The 26,248-nt window shown below is 36.6% G+C and overlaps 1 protein-coding gene across 1 annotated transcript in view; it reads left to right on the top strand.

Moving 5' to 3' along the window:
- The window catches only part of LOC122792759 (phospholipid-transporting ATPase ABCA1-like), a 2,266,772-nt gene that overhangs the window by 1,434,030 nt on the left and 806,494 nt on the right, over positions 1 to 26,248 (top strand). The window contains exon 29 of the mRNA XM_044060333.1: positions 4,338 to 4,436. Coding sequence (XP_043916268.1) covers positions 4,338 to 4,436 — 99 coding nt within the window. The remainder of the gene's footprint in view (positions 1 to 4,337; positions 4,437 to 26,248) is intronic.

Here is a 26,248-nt window from a genome sequence, read left to right as displayed (position 1 = left end):
GATGCTGTAACTGTTGACATGCTACTCCACATGCACCAAAAAACAGACTCAGTGCATGCAAAAATAAAACTTTAAAAATAAAAAATAAAATAATCTTAGGTGGGGGGCACAGCACCCCCACATTCTCTGATGATGATATATATATATATATATATATATATATATATATATATATATATATATATATATATATATAAAGATACTGATTCTGAGTTCACACAGTGTTAGAGAAAAAGCAGATTCCCCAACTCTGAAAATTGTGCGATTTCACATTCTGGTCCACAGTCTGTTTAGCTGGCCAAATTTCGTCGACTTAAACACTTATGGTGTCAACCATAGCTAGTGTCAACCTAAGTCAGTTTTTTCCACAAGAGCGCACATAGACACACACACAGACACACACACAAATATGTATGTGTATGTGTGTTTGTGTTCTCAATTTTGAGTGCCAGGTAGAGCAGAAGAGAAGGTATGAAAGTCCTGGCTAAATTTGTGCTATAGACTAGAGGATGTGCTCTTACAACAAATACATGCTTTATATGCAGGAAATAGGTAATCACATGAGGTAACACCAGATGTACATAAGGCTTGAGATGAGTGGTCTTGTTTTAGGAGACCTACCCACTACTTAGGGGAGAAATTGAATGAAGGAGTCTCCAGCAACATTTAGTGGAAGAAAACATATTTAGAAGAATGAAGATGCTGTTCCATGACGAAAAGCTGAATAAAGGCTGTAGTACCTGAGGAGTTTTCCTTTGTTTCATGGCAAGCTTTTGGAAGTCCTCTTTACCCATGGAACTGTTATTATTTTTCCTGTGAAACCGTTAAAGGAAAATACTTGAAAACTTTGGACATTTTAGTGATCTTTAACAGACTCTTAATGTTTGCTGTATTGCATAGGCAAGAGGGTATTCTAAACTGTTGATTTTCATAAAGCTGCTAGTACTTTTCTAAGAATTGCATTTCATTTAACTTTAGCATTGCTACCTGATTAGCCAAAAACAATATGGTTTTGTAAATAAACCCATGCCAATTCAAAAAAAAATTATGTTTGTGTGACTACTACTGTACTGAAATATGACTATATGTATTGCATTTACACACACATACACACACACACACACACACACACACACACACACACACACACACACACACACACACACATACACACACACACACACACACACACACACACACACACACACACACACACACACACACACACACACACATGAACACATACTTCATGCAAATGGACACACGAATGCATGCAAATGCACACACACATGCATGGATGTGCATACCCACACTCATACATACACACACACACACATTTGGGTGTGTGTGAATTTATATCAATAATTTAATAAATATATAAATGTACACATTACTGGGTATTGCCAAAATTATGGAATTATGAGGCCACCTTCACTTAAATAATTTAAATAAATATGTGTGGATAACATTTTTTAGTAGATGTCCAAATAGTAAGCATCATCATGAAGAAAATTAGCTAGAGCAGTAGTAAATGAAAAGCCAAACTTGACAAAATTAAAACATTTATTGGTAAAAATTAATAATTTTTTTTTTTTTCTCAAGGTCTAACCTTTTTCATACTGATTTTATAAATTATTCATATCCATTTTAATAGCTTTAAATTAAAATCAGGTCATAAAAACTATCAAAAATGTACCTAATTTATTTCTCAAACAAAAAATACTGTTTAAAATAACTTTTTGCCTACTACATATAAAAATTCCTCATAAATTACATTGCATTTATAAAACATTTATAATTAAATAACACTTGTAATTAAGACATATGTAAACTTTGATTGACAGATGAATATAATTTGATTTGTCATTAGAAATCCCTTAGTGCTAATTCATTCCTCCACTCCCCCATCACTTTATGACCTACATATTGACTGATTTAATACCGTGCTATTTTCTACTCCCCATATACATATTAAGCTTACTTTTGATAAAATTAAGCACTGAGTTCTTGTTCTTGTATGATATGTTGTGTGTAGAACCCATACATTTAGCTTAAACTTACAGGTCCATTTTTTCATAATATTTGTAATTGCACTGAGTATCAAATTTCCAGATCTGGTCTTAGTTTTCTCAGAACTGCACTGCAAGCATATATGTTCATAAAGAACTGTGTCAAACATTGCCTTTTAGACCAAGCAGAAGTAATGTTGTAAAGAAAGGTCACATGGGGAAAGTGGGCCTACAGAAGATGATGAGGGGATAACGCTGAAAGAAACAGACCACTTAATATAACTGAAATTTAAACAAAAATATCAGTGGCAATCTAGATCAAGTTTTATACCTTGGTACATTTCATACCATCCATTTCCCTAATGCTTATTACTGGTAATTCAGGTTAACTGCCTAAGCTTTTAATATGAGGTAAGGATGGGGTGGGAAATTCTCGGTGAGTGAGTGAATGGGAAGTTGTTTTTTTCACTTTTGAGCATCATTTGCAATTTATGGATAGTATTTTTTCTTAGTTTTTGTAACTCATTGATGGAATACAATCAATAATCACAGCTGGTAGCTATTTAGCTGTCTCCACTGTTATTACAAATTTTGTTGGGTGGTGGTGTGAACTCATGCATCATATGCATGGATCAATTGTATACATATACATGTTTTAGATATCCACAGTGCATTTTAGTCTGTGTGTGTGTGTGTGTGTGCGTGTGTGTGTGTGTGTGTGTGTGTGTGTGTGTGTGTGTATACTTGTTAACAGTAGCTTGTACTTAAGATTTATGTAAGAGAACAGTTGTATTTGCTTTCTTTGGTTCAGTCATTACATTATTAATACTGTCAGAATGGTATCTGTCTACCAAACAAGAAGTGGACTAGTTGACTTGGAAGATGAATACCCTCAGTATTGCAACAAAAGAAATGTATTGTGGGGGAGCACCTAGTGCATATTTCATTAGGTTCCATCTGTTTATTGGGCTCATTTTCAAAGAACAACTCGTGCTAACCTAAGCACTACCAAGTTGTAGGGCTCCACTAAAGGGCTTAAAAGGAATGGCTAGCACATTATTACATCACACACACTGGCCAACGCCTCTGGCATAAAACATAGCAAACAGAAGGGTCATTGCATGTCACACTTCAATTAGAAACCCCACTTTACCCTACCAAAAAGCATTTTTGGCATCTAAAGTCAGAAGGCTTCCCAGATCATTAGCATTATATGCCATTCTTTGACATACTTTGATGGCTTTATGATGCACACTGCAAGATATGGGATGTAATTACTGTGTCCATGCATTTCTAGCTCCCACTCTTGGACTACAAATGCTGATTAATACATGTACAGGGATTGTTCTAATATTGTGTGAAAAATGAACTACATTGTGTCTAACAAATAGCCTGAATCAGTATCAAAGAGAGAATGTGGATTTGCAGATTTTCTACAGACCATCAAGTCATATCAGATTTTTGGCACATTATCAGCATTTAAACAGTATTCATTTGGAAACAGCTTTTGTGTTTCCCCATGTTACTTAGTGCATTTAACATTCATTAGCATAACGAACTTAGTTACTGCAGCTGAAATAACCTTTTCACAGTCTGGTTGGAATAAAGTGGAACACTGAAAACTGAAATTTAAATTTAGAAATTACAAAAAAAATTGGGATCATTAGCTTAAAATATACAAAAACCCAGACTTAAATGAACTGAAACAGAAGCCTAACACAAAGCTTATCTGATGAAACACACACACACACACACACACACACACACACACACACACACACACACACACACACACACACACACACACACACACACACACACACACGTGCCAAGGGCCTCTGTATAAGAAATGATATGGCTTTCCTGAAAATGCTTGTATTTTCTCCTTCACTGAGATGGATCAGAAATGAAGTATAAATATATACGCTAAGCATGTGACACCTATGCATTGCTATGTAAAGTAGATTCCCATTTCATAAGCAGTTGTCATTTAGATTCACAAATTCAAGCAAAGTGCATAGAAACATATGCACTTACAACTGCTTAATACCAAACACACTGAAAACATTTAAATCTATTTGCAGTTGCGTATTAATATTCATATTATCTTAGTATCCTTTTGTTCAAGCATCTAAATGTTGGTATTAAATATGAATCCTTGAGATCATCTGTTTAGAACAAGAGAGCATGTTCTCTTGCAACACTTCTGTAATGTGAATGATTTTTAAAATGTAGTGATTGTGTGTAACTATTATGTATATATTTTATGAGGATAGTTTTCTAATTCATCTTGCTCTATTGTAACTCTCATTACTGCTTTGTTTACAGCAATGATGCGCCTGATAATGCACAGCTGCATCGCGTACTAGAATCGCTCCTTGACAAGCCTGGGATGGGGACTCGCTGCATGAAAGGCAATCCAATACCGTAAGTATCATTAAATACCTTAAGTCCTAATACAGTCTTTTTTAAAAGATCATTAAGCTGAAAATTTCAGTAAAATACATGCACACTTTTTAAGAAAGTGAGTCAAGTTGTTAAATAGAATTTTTCTGGTGTTTAATTTTGCAGTTTTCTGCATATGTATATCTATTGTTAAACTTGAAAAGAGCTGAAACAAAAAAAATAATAATTTCCTTCAGTTAAGCAATAACTGAGATTATGTAATTTGATGAGTTTGCACTAAGATTAGAGAATATAACGAACCTAGAGTGATAAGACGTGAACTTTCTATTTGGAATGTACACAACTGAAATCCTTAGATTATGAAAAAGCACTTTGTCTGAAACTAGTCTTTGTTTATTTTAAATTATCACTTAAGACATAGGCACACATAAATTAATAGAAAAGAAAAAACATACTAACATGTTATATTCAAGTATTATGCATTACATATATATTTTCTTTCTGTTTAACAATTTGTGCAAAATTATAACCTATACCTCTCAACAATTGTAAAGAAGTCCCTTGATTTTGCCACATAATTTTCCCTGTCCAATCTAAATTTTTTGAATTTCTAATAAATCACTGAAGATTAAAGTAAGTCAATAATGCCAGGTATTGGAGTTTATACTTATTATTATGAAATGTATATTGATGTATAACCTGTTGATCTACTATCTTTTTTTTAAAATAAATTACAGTAATAATTAGAAAATATCCCTAATTTGTGCTTTTGTCCAGCCATTCTTTCTGGCTTAGCACTGAGTTCTTGATCAAAAAAAGCAAACAATAAATAACTCAATAAATAAACAATAAATTAAATAAAATAAATGAAAAAAATAAAAATAAATATGCTACCTGCCATTATTCACAATACACTCCGTGAATCAAGTAAGAAATCTCAGTCTGAGTGCACAAGTCGACTAGTCATTTTAGTGACGGATTTAATTCAAATATAACCTGTCAATGCATCTAAAAATGACTGTATATTTTTAAATATTACTTGCATAATCAATGAGTTTATACAGCTGATCAGCTGTCACATAAACTCCCCTATAAATATAATGAAGCTTATCACTGCCTCATTTTTTGTAACATTGAGTCTAAAACAATAACTTAATCTTATTTAAAATAGAGGGCAGTTCAATCTCTCTTTCATATGTTCACTTTAGGTTTTACTAGATTATTATGGCAGGACTGCTAAGGGTATATGATATACTATTACCCAACTATTTTAATTCTTTTACATCTTATCTAAGTACCTTACACAGGCTGTTGTTATATCATCCACACCTTGGGAGAACTTATTTTCCCTAGTAACATAACAAGACAAAAGATTGGCCTATTTCGTTTAACTGACCATTCCTCTCTATGATCTAAGTTTACATATTATTTTTGAACTCACACAACACCCTGCTTTGGTTGGTTCCAATCTGTCCTTGCTACACGTGGACTCGTTTTGCTCTTCTGCTCTACCCCAATTCCCACCCACCTCTTACACTCCATTTGAACTTAAATAAAAATGTCCAAGTAGCAACAACAATCCGAAACAAAACTGGTCCAAATAGCTACTGACCGGAGTCACAAAAACGCTGGAATGTGAAATAATACACAGTATTTATTGAAGGTTTAGCGCTTTCATCTAGTAACACTAGACTTCATCAGAACTGTTTTGATGAAGTCTAGTGTTACTAGATGAAAGCGCTAAACCTTCAATAAATACTGTGTATTATTTCACATTCCAGCGTTTTTGTGACTCCATTTGAACTTATTAAACTCCACCTCCCAAACCACCAACAACTATTTGTACCACTCAGCACTCCCACTTCCTGAACACATCTAAATACTACATTATTTCTTCTCTTTCTCCTCCCACTTTGCACGTGTCATTTCCTGCTTACCTTCCTTATGCATCAGTTCTCCTCCCACTTCCTGCACATCGCATCCTGGCTTCCTGCACCTCCTACACATCAGTTCCTGCCTTCTCACACCCATCATCATATATAATTACTTATACATTAACACCTTATTCTACTCCCAGTAATATAAGGAAGACAATATTCTTCACAGTCCTGAATTGCACCTTCCCCTTTTATTACATCTGTATTACATCTCTTTTACTCTCCTTGCTTCTCACCCTCTTACATTCAGGAACAAACACAACTCCCCTTGTTCTCATAGAACATTTGCGCCAAACCTTCACTCATAGCAAAACCTATTGCATTACAAAACAGTGCAGTCCTAGCTCATCATAAAACCTGTACAAATCTTCCTCTCTCACAAAATGTCCCACGTCTTCCACTCTCCTCATTTTCATATCTCCATCCAGTCATCTCTTGTATTTACTGTTCTCATTCTTCAGCTCTTAATAAAATGTCCCCTTACCGAATTTACAAGCTTAATCTCATTCCAGACACACATTCTCTTTCAGTATCTCCCACTCCCAAACCATTGTGTCACAAACTGAAACACATTTTGCACTAATACAGTCTACCATGATCTATACTGCATCATGCACTTTGATCTCCATAAACACATTTATCTAAGCACCAATGCCTTACTAAGAAAGCTTAATGGATAATATAAATTCGAATCTAAATGTATTCCTCCCAAAAATCATTTTAATCAAAAGTGAAACTAACATCCACCCAGTCCCCCACCAAAAAAACACACACATCTACGTCATCTCCCTAAAAGGTACACATAGGCTTACAATTCCTCAGTAAGAACATCAAAAGTATATATGCAACAATTGCACTCCCAAAATATATTAGCCACTACAGAAACTCGGCTAAACCAGATGTAAAAGATAAAGAAATTCTTTCACCAGCTTACAACATCCTAAGGATAGAAAAAAAAAACAAAATGAAAGGAAGGACAACATATTTTTTATAGAAATACCCCTGAAATGACTCCCCTTCCTAATCCCATTCCCAATTTAACAATTCAAAAGTACTCCTCTCTAAGCTGAAGCTTAACTACTAAAAAGAATGCATGCATAACAACTCTTCCTATGTCCACAGTAACAATATTAACACTGCAAAAAAATCCTATGCAGGTTATCCACATACATAAACCATGAAACAACTGGGTCTATGTTAAAAGAATGAACGATCATAATGTCAAGTACAACATACTCGACACACTATGATCGAAAGTTCAAAACCTTGAAACCTTAAAACTCTGAAACAAACAAAATCGAAAGATTTTATTTGTCCTACACTTTCCCTATACTAACATACAAAACACACACATACAAGCAATGCATACAAACCCCTACACACTCACAGCATTCAAACACTTACACACCTACTTTTAAAACAAAGTGGGGGGCTGTGCCCCACACACACCCCCTAACTAAATATACCAACTCCAAGATCGCTGTGCATTCTGAAAAAGGCAATTTTCTGGTAATTACAACAAGTGATTACCAGGACATTGCCCTTTCCCCAATGTACAGTGATTTCGGAGTTAGTATATTGAACAAAGCAGCCTCTTACCTAGCCATTCCAAACAGTGTAGTGTGTCTATATCACCTGCTACACTGACTAGGATGGCTTACCAAAACATTTCGGAACTCCACATTTTGACATTTGGAGTCTCCGATTACATGAACATTCGATCAAATGTTGTCGAGTATGTTGTACTCAACATTTTAATCGTTCGTTCATGTAACATAGACCCAAACAATCATACTGGGAAATCTCAGTTAATATGTTTGGATACCAGCTTGTTCCCAATAAACTTATACAATGTCACTCCACTCAGTGTCCCATCTAGGGGAAACAGAAATATTAGCAGGTAATCTATACTGGATTGGATTCTCATCTCATCTTGAAATAAAATAACCACCAATGGTTGTCCACCAAACACAGTCGATGACAATAGTCCTACCTTTGCTGTAAGGCAGCAAAACAATACAATGCTTGGTAAATGGGTAGGTGGGCTTGACTACTGTACCTTTTTAACCATGACCCAGGTTCACAGCAGCATTAGACAGAGATACGCAGTGATACAGAAGTTACAAGTTACTTGAGAAGTAGCTGTCTCGTCTGATGTCTTCTACCCTTCCCCATCTGCTGTCACTTAACCCCACATTAAGGAGCATAAAAAAAACTGGAACTCCTCATGCCAGAAGCAAGCCAGATCAATGTATGTTTTTCACTTCTTCAACCTTAAGTTAGGATCAAATAAAAAATACTATAGGAAAAAAAAAGAAAATGTTCTATCTTTGTCAACCATAGCAGACTGTTTGCTTCATTGAATGTAACAAGCAGTATATAACAGATTACACCACATACAAATTTATGTAACATGTTTAGCATATCCCTATTAATGTCCCCAAGCACCTTGCACCTGGGGCAACTTCCCCCTTCACCTCACTTTAGCGTCACTTCTGCAAGCTACAGAGCAACTGAGGCTATATAGAAGTGTCAAAAATGTTTTGCAAGTACAAAAATAAAGTATTACAATAGAGATAAGTTACATTTATATATATATATATATATATATATATATATATATATATATATATATGTATATATAGTTACTGCGGTGGTGGTGCTGCGGTAGCGTTGTCGCCTCACAGTTAGACGTTGCCCGTTCGATTCTCAGTTAAAGCGTCTACTGTGTGACGACATGCGTGAATGGGCGTTCCTTCGTTGAAGGTTGTGCATTAGGCCCGGCAAGCCAGCATGTAAAACTCTACTGCCAATCATTAGCGGACCGGAGTTCCGCTGTGGCGACCCCTAACCGGGAAAAGCCGAAAGACACACACACACATATATATATATATATATATATATATATATATATAGTCAACCATAGAAGAGGCAGGAGCATTGTTAGGGCAGCTTTCAGTGATGCATTCAGAAAGGAAATGAGTAAGTAATTTTTCAGGTATCACATTCAAATGTAATACGTAAGATGTATGATATCCTCTATACTCCTGAAAACATGAACATTTTGATTCCTTATGTACATGTTTCATACCAGGCAGTGAAGATCATTAAGAGCCTAGTGTCTGCAGTTTCCTTAGTACCCCTACCCATCAGGGACTGAGAGGATCTGACCCAGGGGGAATTTATGTTTAACCATCTACATTTTTATAAACTAAAATTTAAAATAGCAAGAGATTTGCCTTGTTTGGCATGCGTTATACAATAGGAACTTATTCCACAGGCGGGAAAAGATATCTGTCTCTCCAGTGTGTCCTGTTTATATTGTGATGTAGAGTTAGGTCTCTTGAGCAGATAGTATGAATACTTGAAAAGTCAAGCATTATTTACTGCCTTGTATGCCAGGCAAAGGCCACAACATGAAAGACAGGAGGCAGGGTAGAGTGACAGAGCTTTTAGATCCAGAGAGCCTTTGAGATCACAGACCTGGTCAAAATAATGGGTGATTATAGCTTCCGTAGAGCTGGAGCATATTTCTTTGGTAATTAACTTGGATAGGTAATATTTTCAAACTACATTTGATATGTTTTGGTCAATGTGACCAGGTCTCTAATGTCTGTGGTAGTTCGGAGGATGGTATGATTTATGTCATAGCTGCAGGTGTGTTCTTGTTTTCAAGTGAGTATACTGCTAATGGTTTTAGCACTGAGCTGTAGTTCATAAAGAAGACAAACTGATTGGTGGTGGTGCTGCAGTAGCATTGTTGCCTCACAGTAAGATGTTGTCCTGTTCGATTCTCAGCTAAAGCGTCTTCTGTGTGGAGACATACATGAATGGGAGTAACTTCGTTGAAGGTTGTGCGTCAGAGCTGGCAACTCGGCATGTAAAAATATAATGACAATCATTAGTGGACCAGAGTTCCGTTGTAGCGACTCCTAACTGGGAAAAGCTGAAAAACACAACAACAAAAAATGGTGTAGCCACCCCCCCCCCCCCACTGTAGAGAATATGGGAATAATTCATGGCATTACTGCAGTCACTGGCAAACATGGGCAGCCAGAGATCATCATCACCAGCCCTGACATCAGTGAAGTGTTAACCAAAGACGAACTGACCCAGAATGGACTCTTGAGGTCATCAATAGTGACAAGTCTTTTATTGAGGAACATGTACAATCTACCCTGCTAGTATCGGCTTTGTTTGTTAACCAATTTGATAAACATGCAACCAAGAGGTTAATTTTTTTATTTGCTTCAGTTCATCAATGATTCTAGAAAGATGACTATTGTCAAAGGCATTTGCCAAGTCCACTCGGGTATCATGCACCAAGTTACCTTTGTATAGTGCCTCGGTGACTCTTTCAAAGAAGTCAGCCTTGTTACATAGCCATGATCTGCCTTTCCCAAAGCCTAATTAGTTTGTGTCATTGAATAAGTTGCCAGTATCCTAATTTATGAATTTCATGATATATGACCATTATTGTAAAGCTGGTGAGGGTAATTGATTTACAGTTCCCAGGGTCAGTGACTGAGCCACACTTGGAAAGGGACTACTGCAGATTTTCTCCAACTTGCGAAATGTAACCAGTATACAGGCTGAGGATAAATAGATCTACAAGTGACTCAACAAGCAGTGTTTCATACTAACAACAGGAAAACATCTGGTATCTTGGATAGATCCATAGAACTAATGCTTTTTAGTATATAATACATCTAAACTTGAACGGTGATGCTGATTTGAAGATGTGGGATGGAAAGCATGAAGGGGACTGTGGGGATCTGTCAGGTAGGTTCATCCTCAAGTATATTCACAATACCAAGTGGTCTGAGGGGGTTGCAACATCAGATGCAATCTCAGAGCAATGTTATGTGTTTCTCCTAAGATTCCTAACATAGTTGAAGAAGGCTTTTATAACTATCATTGGAGGAGTTAGAAATTTTCAATTCATATTTGACCTTGCAAGATTTGATCTTCTGTCTTAACTCCTTGGTTACTCTTTTGAGTTTGCTTTTACAGAAGTAGGATCTGAGATGTTTTTACTGTAGAGTGTTAGTGCCTGGGTTCCACTAAAGTGGTTTGTTTATGAACTTGGTATTAGACAAATCAGTAATAAAACTGGCTATTTTGGCAACCTCATTTTGTGAGGAACTTTTGAAATATTATAATTTCAGTAGCTAGTGATAAGACGATAAGACATTTTTTGGCAGGATTTCAGAAGATGGTGAAATTTGGGGTCATCACTGTCTGGGATCTTATGGGAAATATATTACAGTCATTACATTTGACAAGTGATGGGATAAATATGGGTGTGGTGGCTAATGATACCATACTTGGGAGAAACAGATCTGGAAAGTTAGGTACCTTAATGGGGATAGGCACTGATTTAATTTAGAGAGTAGGCATTGATGATATCTGAGAACCATTGTACATATTTGTTGTTTGTGGTATATTTTAGCCAGTTTATGGAGGAATAGTTTGAATCATGCAGGACAACTATGCTCTGGTCCACAGTTAAGGATTTGAGTTTATTCATCGAGCCTTGATGAACTACAGGCATCACAGCAGAGGTTCTGTAGCTTGCTATGGGATGAAAGGAGGCTGTACCTATGGTGTAAAGATAAATTTTATAACATTGTCTAGCTGGAGTAAGCATGAGGTGATGGTAGTTACAAATACAAATAGATGCACTCCTGTCATAGACATGCCCAGGTTTATCTAAATGTATAAAGGAATGTTATGCAGAAAGAACACGTACATAAGTCCTAACTGTGTTGGAACCATATTTTTGTGACTATGTCATTGCCCATGTTTTCATTAGGCAGGCTTTTAGGACCAGCGTATTTTGCTTTTGGTTTCTAGCACTGAGCAGATCCACACTGGTATAAGCCTGATTAGAACATGCTATTCTGGCAGATATAAGAGCCTGACTTTGCCTAAAAAAGACAATAGGAGGTACAAAACATTACATCCAATGTGCATAAGCCCTGTGGAGAAAGGTGCAAATAATATCTAGCACCACATATAGGACTGCCATCCTTCTTCTCCAAGGCTAATGAATATTCAAGCTTCCTAGAATAATACCAGTAAGTCAGTTGTTGAAACATTGTGGTGATTGCATTATGCTACTCAAGAGTAGCTGATTTCTGGCATCAGAAACATACTCAGAGATATCAACCATGCTCATCATTTGTTACAAGCAGGTGTAAGGCAGTTTATTCATACCCACATGATCAACAAATATATCATGTACATACATGTAGTAAAGGGACTTGTGCGTCTTAGTGACATCATTAATGTATTTATTTATTTGACATTTTTTTACTGAAAAAGTCCATCTGGGTCAAAAAGAACCCATTTCAGTGGAGGCCCAATGAGAAAAGCTTCAACTTACAGACAGTTATGTACATACATGATACTATACCTTTGCTTCATACAGTTAATAGTTTAACTTCATATGGAGAAACATACATCCAATAATTTTAACTTCACAAACAGGGTAATACATTAAACATCCATGTAAAAACATACACTAATTCTTTTCTACATTAACATAGAGGATAAGTATTTACATTCTCCACAGGGTAATGTAATTATACAGTTCTTTCTTGTAGTTTGACACAGGGATATGTTGTTGAACAGCCATTACACAATAATAGAAGAGAGAAAGCACAGCCAGGGGTGGAGATGTTAAGTTCAAGTTAGCCAGGAGTTGAGCATGAGCATAGCCATGTATTATTTAGATCTTGTTTTAGGGAGGATTTGATGTTTTCCAGGTTAGTAATTGTTCTTGTGCATGGGGAGAGAGTTCCAGACTTTAGCTTTTAGAGTAAGACTATATGCTTTGTCCTGGTACTTTTATAATTATAAACCTTTTTTTATTGAATTTTAAATATGAATAAAATTGATAAAATTTAAATTAAAAAGGAAATATTTGACATAATAAAAAAAATTAAACCATTAAAAAACATACAATAACTATTTGCAAGGGTGTCTACTAAATAAACATTCTTGCAATTGTTAGTATGCTCCACAGGACTGGATATTTCAATCTTGTAACATACTCAGGGATTGGGGTATTAAAAATATCTAGTCATTTGGTTAATACAAATTTATCAGAAAATAAAGTCTGTAGAAAGGCATTAATCTCCTTCTAAAATGGCTTAAGTGCAACACATTCAAAACACATATGATTGTGCTGACGTGTCAGCTTTAATGTCTAACTTACATCTCCCTCAAAAGTCTTACTTTTGGATATTAATTCTATTTTATGTGGAGTAAAAAAGATCTATGTAGAAACTTCCAAGAGAATTATTTCCATCTGAGTGAACAAGTAGAGCTTTAAACTCTACAGTCAAGTCCTTCCGATATTATCTGAAGAAGTTCTTGTATTGACATTAAGGAACAAAAGTGCTAACAATATTTGTCATGTCCAGGGTTTTGCTTTGGCAAAGAAGTTTTATAGTTTTGAACAAGTGGTTTGTTTGGATGAAGATAAAATTTGTTTTTTTGTTCTCATCATTGGGGGATTTGTTATTTATGAGCTTAAACTAATTCCAATAACTTTCTTTGTTGTAGTCTAATTATTTTGACTACTTTATAAATTTTAGATAAAAGGCCTTTTTCAGATATTTTCTGCTATACTATAATAGACAAAAGTTCAATTAAGTTGTGAATAGAGTTTCTCACTGATGGTTGCATAACTTTAATTTTGAGTTCAACAAAAATGAAATTTGTTTATTATGTGCTGAGCAGAGGATAAGTTTCATTTATTCATTAATTAAAACTAGTATATCAGATTTTTTTTTCCTTGAATGTAGTCATTACAGGTGAATTTAAAGTGGAAATGTTATTTTGGGTATAGACTATTGGGAAAATAAGAAAATCAATTCTTTATTCATTAGGTTTCTTTGTATAAAATTTCCCAAAGTATTCAAAGAGCTATTTGAAATTAAATAATAATTAGAATATTTAGGGGAGCTAGAAAGAATCCAAAGATTTCCTTGGAGATCCTTTCATTTAGCAGTATAATAACTATTTAACCCAAAGGCCATTGTTTTGATAACAGATGATAAGGAACATGATTCTTAGTCAGATAATCCAATACCACCTAGAGACTAATCTCTTAAATGATGACTTAAAGCTGTTCTGGACTTATTAGGGTACCACAAAATGTTTAACATTAAGGAATTAAACTCTTTTGTGAAGTTTTTAGAAGGCAATAAAGATAAGGATTGCACAATGTATAGAATATATGGCAGAATAATCATTTTAACTATGGAAAGTCTCTCATCCACAGTAACAAAATATTTATTTCATTTATTTATGAGATTCACTATAGAAGTTAGACTAGTATTTTAATTGATGGTTATTATTTTATTAATATTTTCAACAGTGATTATTCCAAATAGTTTTTTCTTGAACAATGTATTTATCAAATCTTTTTATAGATCATTAATGTTATAATTTATGGGTAGAATTTTTGGTTCACTATTACATGTTCGAAGATGCAAATGTTTAATGCATCTTAGCGAAATTTTAAGACAGCGAAAGGGCACAAAAGCAATTTCTTTCCCTGGGAAAGAAATCGGCTTGGCCGCCTCTATTACTTTGCTGTTTTCCCCACTGTAGTGGGTTCTTGTAGTTGGTATATTTAGTTAGGGGTGTCAGGGGGCACAGCTCCCACTTTTAGTTTGTAGTGATGTGTTTTTGTTATTGGGCTAAACAATTTCTTTCCCAGGGAAAGAAATCACTTATATGCACCTTTGTTGTTTTGCACTTCCGCTCTTGTCAGTTAGGTAAAGATGCATTTGAAATTTTGCGTCTTCGATATAATAGGGACCCAGATTTTTGTTATGTTTTCATTAGATGACAGTCCAGAATTCTTCTGAAAGATTCCCATTAAGGTAAATAGATTTGAAAGTGAATTATTACAGTAATTAATGTCAGTAAGATATCATCTGCAAACAATTGAAATTTAGAAGACAGATTCTTATCTATCTGGAGACCTTTAATGTCTGGACGTGCTCTTATCAAATTAGCAACTGGTTCCATAACTAGGGTAAACAATAAAGGTGAAAGTGGATATCCTTGCTTAATTCCATTGAGAATCTTGACTGAATCTGAGGTGAATGAACCTATTTTAATAGACGTATAACAATTGGCATAAAGAAATTTAATAAGATGTATAAAACTATTTGAGAAGTTACTTTCTTCTTACACCAGTGTAAGATAGTTCCAATTGACCAAATCAAAATCATAGTTAATATCTAGACATACTATAGATAAATGTTCATTTGTTTTATTCATGCAATCAATTAATGTTAGTATTCTATAATAGCATTTGGTCTGAAAGTGGACAAAATATAACCTTAACTTTATCCAAATTATTTATTAGATCATTTGAAATGTAGACTCTATACTCTTTCATTTCTGGATTGGGTTCCATGCCTATGTGAGTAATGAGTAAAGAATAGTGAATCTGGATCTGAAAATTCATGCATATCCTTAATATGCATTAAATGTATATATTTTATTAGTTTCTTAGCACTTGCCAATATTCTTCTTCTACTTGTGTAAGTATTCTCATCTTGTAAAATACAGCTAATATCCCCTGCTAAAACTATACTATGTCTCATGGTATGAGCAATTTGGTCTAGATGCATTTTAACAGTTCTAATTTCTATTCCAGGAAACCAATAAAGATTAATAAGTGTAAAGTTTTCTATTAATTTTCCATGTTACTGAACACAATAAACCTTTGTTATCTTTATGAGAACTAACTATCTTAGCTATGGGCATAGTATTTCTCAATAAAAATACAACCCCTCTTTTTTTCAGATTGTAGTTAGAGCTAGACAATACTGAATATGTTTTATTATTGAGTCTATCTATATCAACTTGTAGTGAATGAGTCTCTTGCAAAAAGATAATCTGGGAATTAAAAAGTTTCAAAAATCTATTTAAATTCCTTCTTTTGCAACCATTATTTAAGCCATTAATTTTTAACGAGATACATTTATGGCAAGACATACATTTGAAGTAATGGTTCTACATAAAGAATTTTCATGAATTGCAAGAAGTATTTATACCTTTGAGTCACTTCCTACCTCAAAATACCTCATAAGTAAGAATGTATTCTTTTACACACAAACAGCTATCTATAAATGCAAAAGAAAAATTATAGACACGCAAAAATAACAAATTACTTTTATATAATGCATACATATAAGTGTGAAACCCTTCAAACCCCACATGGAGTATAAAACTTCCTGTTTGAATGGTAAAATTATCCAAACATTCCCACATATAAATAGTAGAAGGCTTCTGTATTGATTGTTAAATTATAAAGTGTTAACAATGCATTTTAATTATAAATATTCATATCATCATACTGATATTAATATGTTTCATATACCAAAAAAGAATTAAAGGTAGTAACGACAAACCCTATAAGGGTTTTTCTAAATAGTGAGCCTTAAATACTGTATAGAAATTATACAATTATTAGAACATCAGCACAAGCAACTAAGATATCATTATTACAAACTCAATAAAAGAATTGTGTAACTTGGAATCTCTTATATTATCCATATAGATTATATTAAACTTACATGGATGCCTTTCAGTGTAAGAGCATTTGTAATATTTGACTAACAATAGCAAACCAATATGCTTCTTTAAAACAAATCCAGTGTAGTCATTTTACAAAATCTCATTCAGGAAAAAGTACCCATTTCTGAACATAAGTTTGGTTTCTGTTTGAAAGACGGAGATAAGAGCCCACCCCAAATGGTATGACTGGCAGAAAAGGGCAGTGATGTCACTAAAGCTCATTCCGTCTTGAAGTGTTTCACATGCAAATGGCAGAAAACTCAAATGAAGAAAAAAGAAGCACAAGCTATTAGATGTTTGTTAGCCTAATTTACCAGATCAAAAATAGAAGCCCAGACCATGTTGCTTGTTTTCCGACTGAAGTGAAAGAAAAACAGCCACCTCAAAATCTCTCTTATCTTCCCCTCTGTCCCCAAAAACAAAATCCAGTACAAGGCTTTTTTTCAACACCAACAGTCCCTAAAACCACCTCACCCATTACAAGACTTCAATGACTCTTAAACTAGACTGAAGCAGAGAGCAGGCCACAAGACAAGAGAGAAAAGAAACATCACTAGTAATCAACTCGATCATGTAACAAATAAAAACAAGACACTAAGCAGGGCTCTCATTACATCAGAAGCTGTCCCATTCTGTAAAAGAAACCATGCATACAGACATTCTCTAGCAAGCCTTAATAGTTCAATAGACATAAATGCCACCCAAATCATAAACAAACACATTCACTTTCTATAAAACGGCATAACGTAACAGCAATGTATATATATATATATAAATAAATGACACTTAAGAGATGCACCTTCATAGAAACACATAGCCAATCTGAAGATAATATGCAGTTTAAAGTTGTAATGTGTGAACTAACAGTAACAATTTTAGGATGAATGAGCAATAAGTTATTCTAACTGCATTTAATGCTTCCATACTAATACTGTAAACATAAGTATATAATATGTCTATTGTTTGATCAGCAATAAAAAATAAATAAATCAAAATAAAAAAATAAAAATAAGAAAATAAAAGGAGACTGATTATATTCAAGTCTGTTACAGATCAGCACTTAGGAAATACAGAATTAACCATCTTACAGCAATCTTACTCTGAACTAAGTTATCAAATAGGGCTATATTATGTGTGTTGGTATATAGTGTGCTAAAAACAATTTAGAGTAGTTAACTTTATAATAAATAGCTAACTTTATAATAAATGTAGATATAAGGAAATTATCAAATATTAATGTATCTCAGTATAGAAGGATCTAAGTTTCCTTTTGCTTCTACCTGGATATCAAATGAGACAAATTCAATTATAGTAGATCTTTCTTCTTCCGTCTTTTCCCAGTTAGGGGTCACCACAGTAGATCACCTGTCTGCTCATGATTGGCAGTGGAGTTTTTTATGGTGTCGAGTTGCCAGCCCAGTGCTCAACCTTCCACAGAAGGCACACACACGCATGCACTCATGCTTAGGGCCAATTTAGAGTGTCCAATCCACCTACAGTATGTCTTTGGGATGTGGGAGGAAACCGGAGCACCCAGAGGAAACCCACGTGACCACAGGGAGGACATGCAGACTCCGCACAGAAGGCACCCCAGTTGAGAATCGAACCGGAGAACCTCTTACTATGAGGCAGCAACGCTAACTGCTGCACCACTGCGACCACCCAGATTTAATTCTAGTAGATAAAAAATTAAATGACATTTATATTACTTTGCACAGTGAAGCTTGATAGTATTTATTTTATTTGTTTTTTAGTTTCTTCTTCTTATCACTTGTTTTCAATCTGGATTTCTCTGCATGTCTCTTCAAGGAAGCACTGTTCCAATCCATATCTTCCATTTGTTCTAAGATATTGCTGATTTTCAGATGAGTTAAAGCTGTGTCTGGTTCTTTTTTTTTTATCTGGGAAAAAAAAAGTTCAATCTGGCTGGAAATAAATGGTGAACTTTTATTTGTTTTTTTCTTCAGTTTTCTTATTAATGGGAGAACACCCTTTCTTTTTGAAATAACTGAGGTGAGTAGTCATTGTCAAACTGGATAATTTTTTCTTCTAGTTTTATTTATTTATTTATTTTATTTGCATTTGTTTACCAGGATGGTCCAGCTGGGCCAGAAGTGCCCATTTTCAGTGGAGTCTCGGGGAGAAAAGCTCCACAGATAAGACATTTCACATACAAAACAGAATTTACATGAATAAAGACATTTAGTACATATTATTGGCAGCTTATACAACTGGTGAAAAAAACAGTACATAAGTAAACACATAATAACACAAAGACATACTCGGAGGCTCTAACAAAAAACTTACCAAAACAACAGAGGCTCCCAAAGCAGACACCCAAAAATCCAACACCTCAAAACATAACACATGCAACACATACTTTAATAAATCAGTGTGTCAAACAGTCACAGCTCTTAAGGCCAAACATCATGCCTGATACACTAGTAATAGGTGACTCTATAGTCAGACACACTGACGTTCCGCTTACCAGACTGAACAAGGAGAGGGTAATGGTGAGCTGCCTATCGGGAGCTAGGATCCGCCACATAACACATGCACTCAGGTCACTCCAAAGCAAGTACAAATATGACTCCGTCATTGTCCATGCCGGCGTGAATGACTTGAGATGTACCTCCCTGGACTACATGAAAAGAGACATAGAGGAGCTCTCTGATTATGTAGCCCAGGCTGGTATGACCCTGACCCTGAGCAGCATCTTGCCCTCACCAAGAATGATGCCACAATACAAAGACAAGATTATCAGCTTTAATAATTGGCTCAATCACTGGTGTCATCCTAGGGGGATCCAATGTCTGTCTGCTTGGGATGACATGCTGGACAAGCCACACTGCTTTGCAAGCACCTGTCACCACTGGGCTTCCGGATATTGGCTAAGGCTCTTGCCACCCCCATAGTGCCTTTTTTAGGCAAGGCTCAAAAGACAAACCCACCTCCTTAGAAAACAAAAATGGAAAAAAATTAAGGGTAATGCTGCTCAATGCCAGAAGTCTAAATCTCAAGATGCAGGCTCTCGAAGCACTCCTCAGTATGGAGAACATCGATGTCTGTGCAGTAACTGAAACCTGGTTCAAGGCTCCTGAGAGCACCTCAGTGCTACCAGGCTATACCTCGTATCATGCTTTTCGGCCCCAAAACTCGGGCCAAACTAAAAAGGGAGGGGGAGTGTCCATATTCATCAAGGACACCCACACCTCCAGGTTAGTGGCAACACACGAAGCATCAGAGACCATCCAGGTGCAACTAACCATAGGCAAAACTGCTATACAACTGGTAGCATGTTACAGACCACCCTCCCAATCTCAGGAACTCCATTCAGCCTTCCTGAAGACATTGGAGGATATGAATGTCTCACCAAACACCATCATATTGGGAGACTTCAACTACCCTAACATAGACAGGGTGCATTATTCTAGCCCTAACACCCTAGCCCAAAGGTTCCTGGAATTCATAAATTCAAATGCAATGGAACAGCTAGTCACCTCTCCCACAAGGGGAGATAATATACTAGACCTGATCATCACAAACATGGGGACACAATGCTCCACACTGGAAGTACACCCCTCACTAGTGAGATCTGCCACAAACTAATCACCCTGGATATACATATCCCACCTCCACCCCCAACACAAAAGACTATAGTGAAAAACTTCTCAAAAGCCGATAAACTTCTTAAGACTGAGATGGTATCCTTTAAGCCCACTGGGCCAATGGAAACCACATCCCACAATGCTGAATCCTTCACAAATGCTTTCTACAGACATCTCCAAGAATGCATGGATCATGCAATCCCAAATAAAACCAAGACACTCTCCACCAAGGGCAGGCGTCCTGTCTGGTGGACCCCAGCCATAAACAAATTGTATAACAAAAGAAGGAAGCTACTGCACGACAGAGCAAAATCCCATAAAGAGAAGGCATCTCTGATCAGCACTAGTAGGAAGCTACGTTCTCTCATAAAAACATCCAAGGCCAATTTTGAGAGAAAAATCGCTATGAACACTAAAGATAACCACAAGGCCTTCTTCTGCTGTGTTAGAAACCTGGGCAGAAACCCTCAGATATGCTCAGAGTTAGTTCACAATGACAAAAAATACACTGAACCCACAGATATTGCCAAAATTCTGGCAGACAGGTTCAGTGCAAATTTCTGCCCTCCCTCACTCCCAAAAGAAGAAATACTTATCCCAGCTGAATGTAACCTCCCTGTCATCTCAGATGTCCAGGTGAGAACCGCCCTCAGCAAAGCTAAAAACACAGCATCAATGGGACCTGACAATATCCCGGGTTGTGTGCTACGTGAACTCCAAGAGGAGCTAAACTCGCACATAAAAATGCTATTTAACCTTAGCCTTACTACAGAATATGTACCTGAACACTGGCGTACAGCAACAGTGGTCCCACTCCACAAAGGAGGCACCTCTACAGTCCCTGGTAACTACCGCCCCATAAGCTTAACCAGCCTGGTCTGCAAAGCTATGGAAAGAATCATTATGGAACTCATAAACAGAGACATTGGGGACCTACAGACACTTGATCCCACCCAGTTTGGCTTTGTAAAGGAATATCCAGCCTTTTGAACCTGGTTGACTTTTTTGAAACAGTCACTAGAGCCATTGACGAGGGCAAAGCAGTCCATACAGCCTACCTGGACTTGGCTAAAGCCTTCGACACAATACCCCACTCAGGCATCATAGACAAGCTCAACAGCTTAAATGTAAATCCATATGTCACAAGATGGGTTGCAAACTGGCTAAAGGATAGAACCCATAAAGTCAAAATTGCTAGAGCCATGTCAGACTCAAAGCCAATCACAAGTGGTGTCCCACAGGGCTCGGTCCTGGGACCCCTCTTATTCAGCATTTATTTCTCAGATGTAAAAGCAAACATGAGAGGGTTGTGGCTGACAAAGTTCGCAGATGACTGCAAACTAGGTGCCATAGTCGATACACCAGCTGACACATACATCCTACAGAAAGGCCTCACTGAAATGGACAACTGGTGCCGGAGTCATGGCCTTAAACTAAATGCCAAAAAATGTATAGTCGTCCCCTTTGGGAAAAACAAAGTACCCACAAATTATCACATAGACAGTAACCCACTGAGTACAGAAAACGTAATTAGAGACCTGGGGACCCAAGTCGATAGTGACCTCTCATTTGACACCCACATTGCCAAAGTGGTTAGAAAGACTTTCTACCTTGCCCACCTTACCATGAAGGGATTCACATCCAGATCAAAGGAGGTCATTGTACCCCTATACTCCTCCCTTATCAGGCCCATGATTGAGTACAATGCCCCATTTGGTATGTACCTCACCTGGCACTTGCAACAACTGGAGAGACCCCAAAAGTACTTCACCAAGAGGATCAATGGTCTCCAACATATGTCATATGCTGCCAGGCTAAAGAAACTCCAGCTCTATTCAGTAACATACCGCCTACTCAGAGGTGATCTGTGCCTGACGTACAAGGCCATGTCCAATCAGGAATTGATGGACATGCTCCACCTCAAAAAATCCAAGTCCATCAGAACCACGAGAGCTAAAGATTTAAACCTCAGCACAAATATGAATAGGACATGCTGGAGGGACAGATTCATAACTCAGAGGCTTCCCATACTCTGGAACAGAATCCCAGTTCATGTTAGGCAGAGCCCCTCACTGACTCTCTTCAAGAGAAATCTTGACGAGTGGATGGGAGATCGTAGGTTTACTCCGGGGGTCATCTCTGTGTCACTACCAGACAAAGGCACAGTATTCTCAATATATTCTGTACACTTTTGTACCATTACATGGGGTGGCGAAAGCCACATCACTATGGCTAGGCTTATAAATGCCCCAGGGCAGATAGCCTAGTACTAAACTATGAAACTATGAAATGAAATATATTATACAAGCAATACAGAGTATATACATGAGAACATTCCATATGAGTAGTTCTCAGCTTGCAAAATTTATATAGGACACTTCATGCAGTGGGTGCAAAGCAGATATAGGAATTAATTGGAGACTAGGTACTTAAACTTTTAACATGTTTAGGAGGTATAATAGCTGAGCAATAGGCTATATGAGTCCTGTTGCAGGAATTAGCAACATTGATGGATATTGTAGCAGATATAAGGCATGGTATGATATTAAGGTAGGCTCAAGAGAACCTGAATGTCTCACCTGGTTCAGTAATAGGTATAAAAGGGTTAGAAAGAAAAGGAACTAGACAGGAGGGATCAATGGTAGGACAATGAGGGTTATTAGAAGAGGGAAGTGGTCAGGATGGAGAGGCAGAGTAAGTCAAAAGTCAGGTGGGTGTGAAAGGAGAATGCCAGCGTAGTAGAGTGGGGGTGATAATAGTTGTGATGGTTGAAGTTAGGTTATATGAGATGTGGTGTTAGCACATGTGCACAGCCAAGATGAAGAGAGGTGTTTCAGAGATATCTTGAAGAGGGTTACTAAGCGGGTGGATCTAAGTGTTGGGGGCAGGGAGTTCCAAAGTTTTGCAATGGTAAAGGAGTAAAACATCTGGCCAGCTGAAAGTTTGGGTTTTTCTACATTTAGCAGTTCATTGTTGGATTGGAGTCATTTGTTAGGATGGTATAATGTAAGTATAAAAGATGGAGCAGGGCACATGGATGGATTATGAATGAGTTTGTGAGCTGTAGTTAGTTGGATAAAGGTGAGATAGTTTGGGAGTTCAAGCCATTTTAGGTTGCATAATGATAAGCAGTGGTGAAATGAGTTGGAGGCATTAGTTACAAACTTAGCAATTTTGTTTTAGTATTAGTCTAGTTTGTACTTCAGAGAGCACTGAATGTTGGTGAGGAGGGAGGCACTGTATAAAAGAGAGGGTAATAGAAAAGAAGAAGCAAGGGAAAGTTGAGCTGATGCACAAAGTAGATGTTTGTGTCGGTAGAGCGTCACAAGCTTTTGATGTCTTTTTGACATTGGACTGGATGTGCAGGTCAATTGTGAGTTTTTTTATTGATGATGACATCTATGAGTTTTGTGCTAGGTGCAATGTCGATGGTGGTACCATTTACGGATTGAATGGTGAAGGTCTCTTTTTGTAGGGGTGTGGACTTTTTGGGGCAAAGATTACTAGTTTGGTTTTGTTGTGGTTCAAGGCAAGATGATTATTAGACTTCCAAATTTCAGTGGAGGTGAGGACGTTTTGGGTGAGTTGGTGTAGTTATAAGGAGATGTTTGCAAGGCAAATAATAGTGGAGTCATCACTGTACTGGATGACTGGGTCTTGAGAGAATGTGGTGTGGGAAGTTACTGATAAATATGCTAAACAGAAGTGGGCCTAAAATGGACCCTTGATGATGTTTAGGACAGGGGAGTAAGAGTTCTGCCATTTAGTTGATTGTTGCCTGTTAGTGAGGTAATTAGTGAACCAGTTTAGGGTCTGAGGTGAAGTACCTATGTTAGAGAGTTTTGTTAGAATGAAAGAGAGGGATATAGTATCAAAAGCTTTAGAAAGATCAAGACAAAGTGAAGATATGATTTTACTAGCATCTCGGGTTCAGTTGACAGTGTCCATGAAGGATGTGAGGGCAGTGGTGGTACTATGTCCTGGACTAAATCCATGCTGGGTGGGGGAGAGGATGTTTTTGTGAGTCAAATGGTGAAGAAGTTGAGAATGAATACATTTTTCCAGAATCTTAGTGATGGGTGATAGTATAGCAGTGGGGCAGAAGTTGGTGGTGTCTTTGTTGGGGCCCTCTTGTGCAGAGGGAGGATATAAGCTTTTTTTCAAGATGATGGGCATATAGGCTTCTTGGACAGATCTGTTGAGAAGTATGCTGATAGGGTAAGCGATTGAGTTGGCTGAGGTTTGCAGGTATTTGGTGAGTATATTGTCAGGGACATTTATGCATGGTTTGAGTTTTAGAAGCAATTTTTTAATAGTTGAGGTGTGTATAGGTGACAGAGTAAAGTTGGGAATAGGGAGTGTACTGTTGTTAGCTGTGGATAGGTCTGTAGTGGACAAGTTCATCTTGGAAAAGCTAGCGGTTAAATTGGATCCTATAGCATCTAGGAGTTGAAGGTTGCAGCAATTTCAGTGGGTGTTTTATTTGGGTCTGGGCAAGGATTATTACTAAAGCCTGGCTTTAATAAAGAGGTGAAAGAGATCCAGATTTTCTTTGGGTTTTGCTTGTGTTGATTTTGTAATGTAAGGTAGTGTTCTTTTTGTTTTGTAGTACTAGGCGCTTAACCTGGTTTCGGAGCTGTTTGTATTGCACAAGATCAGATGGGTTGTTGTTTTTTTTTTCCAGATTTTAGTTTAATGGGAGACTTAGACCATGTGGTCTTTAAGATTAAAATGAAAAAGGTGCATAACACCATGGACATAAAACTGGAACTTTAATACAACAAAAACAAGAACAGGGTAAGCACTTTTGGCGTGTGCCTTCCTCAGATCCTGAAAACAATTCCTACACACAACTATTTAAGAACCAGCTAACCAATCTAGTTAAAAGGCAATTAAGCAATTAAAAAATGAGGCAATGAAACATAGCAACACTTACTCCCCATTTGCATAGTGCACTTGTAACAAAAACATGTTTTAAAATGATGTAGATACAAGCTTAGAACAAAACTACATTTTGTTAAAGACAATCAGCATAGAATATTAAAACTTATAGTAAATAAATAAAACACTGCTGTCCTAACCATTTCATAGCTTGTAAATCTGTTAAAAACTCAGAGTTCATAATGCTAACATAGCAGGTTCACAACCATAATATTAGAGAAGCAACAGTCACAGCCTGATATACAACAAACAAGTAACTACTGTCATCACCTGGAAGTCTGGTGAACACTCAGAATTCATATTATGAACAAAATAGACACAACTCACCCATTAATACCAGAATACACTATAACTCCAAAGTTAAAAGATGTCATGTTCACATCTGTAAAAGAAATGAAAGCATGCATAAACACCTATTCTATAGAAAGTATATAGAAGGAATATTACAGAGCTAACATCTGTAACAAAAACGGATAGAAAGTAAAAAATAATAAATATATAATGAGCTTCCTTAATGGCAAAAAGTCAATCTTCGTTACTTCAGGAATGGTTTAAGTGGAACACCATTAAGCCCTGGAAAACAATCAGCCTTTAAGTCCATTATCCATTTTGATTCTTCCATTTCCTTTGATTTGTTACATCCCCTTCTCTTATAGTTGGACGAACCACTGCAAGGACCATAAATCTAAATGAATGGGTGTCATTATCTCAAATATTAGCATACAATGCATTCTTAACA

The sequence above is a fragment of the Protopterus annectens genome, chromosome 2.part0 (assembly GCF_019279795.1).
Source record: "Protopterus annectens isolate FY-2018-M chromosome 2.part0, PAN1.0, whole genome shotgun sequence".
Taxonomy (NCBI): Eukaryota; Metazoa; Chordata; order Ceratodontiformes; family Protopteridae; genus Protopterus; species Protopterus annectens.
The sequence above is the reverse complement of the archived record's forward strand: the minus strand, read 5'-3'. Positions and strand labels throughout refer to the sequence as shown.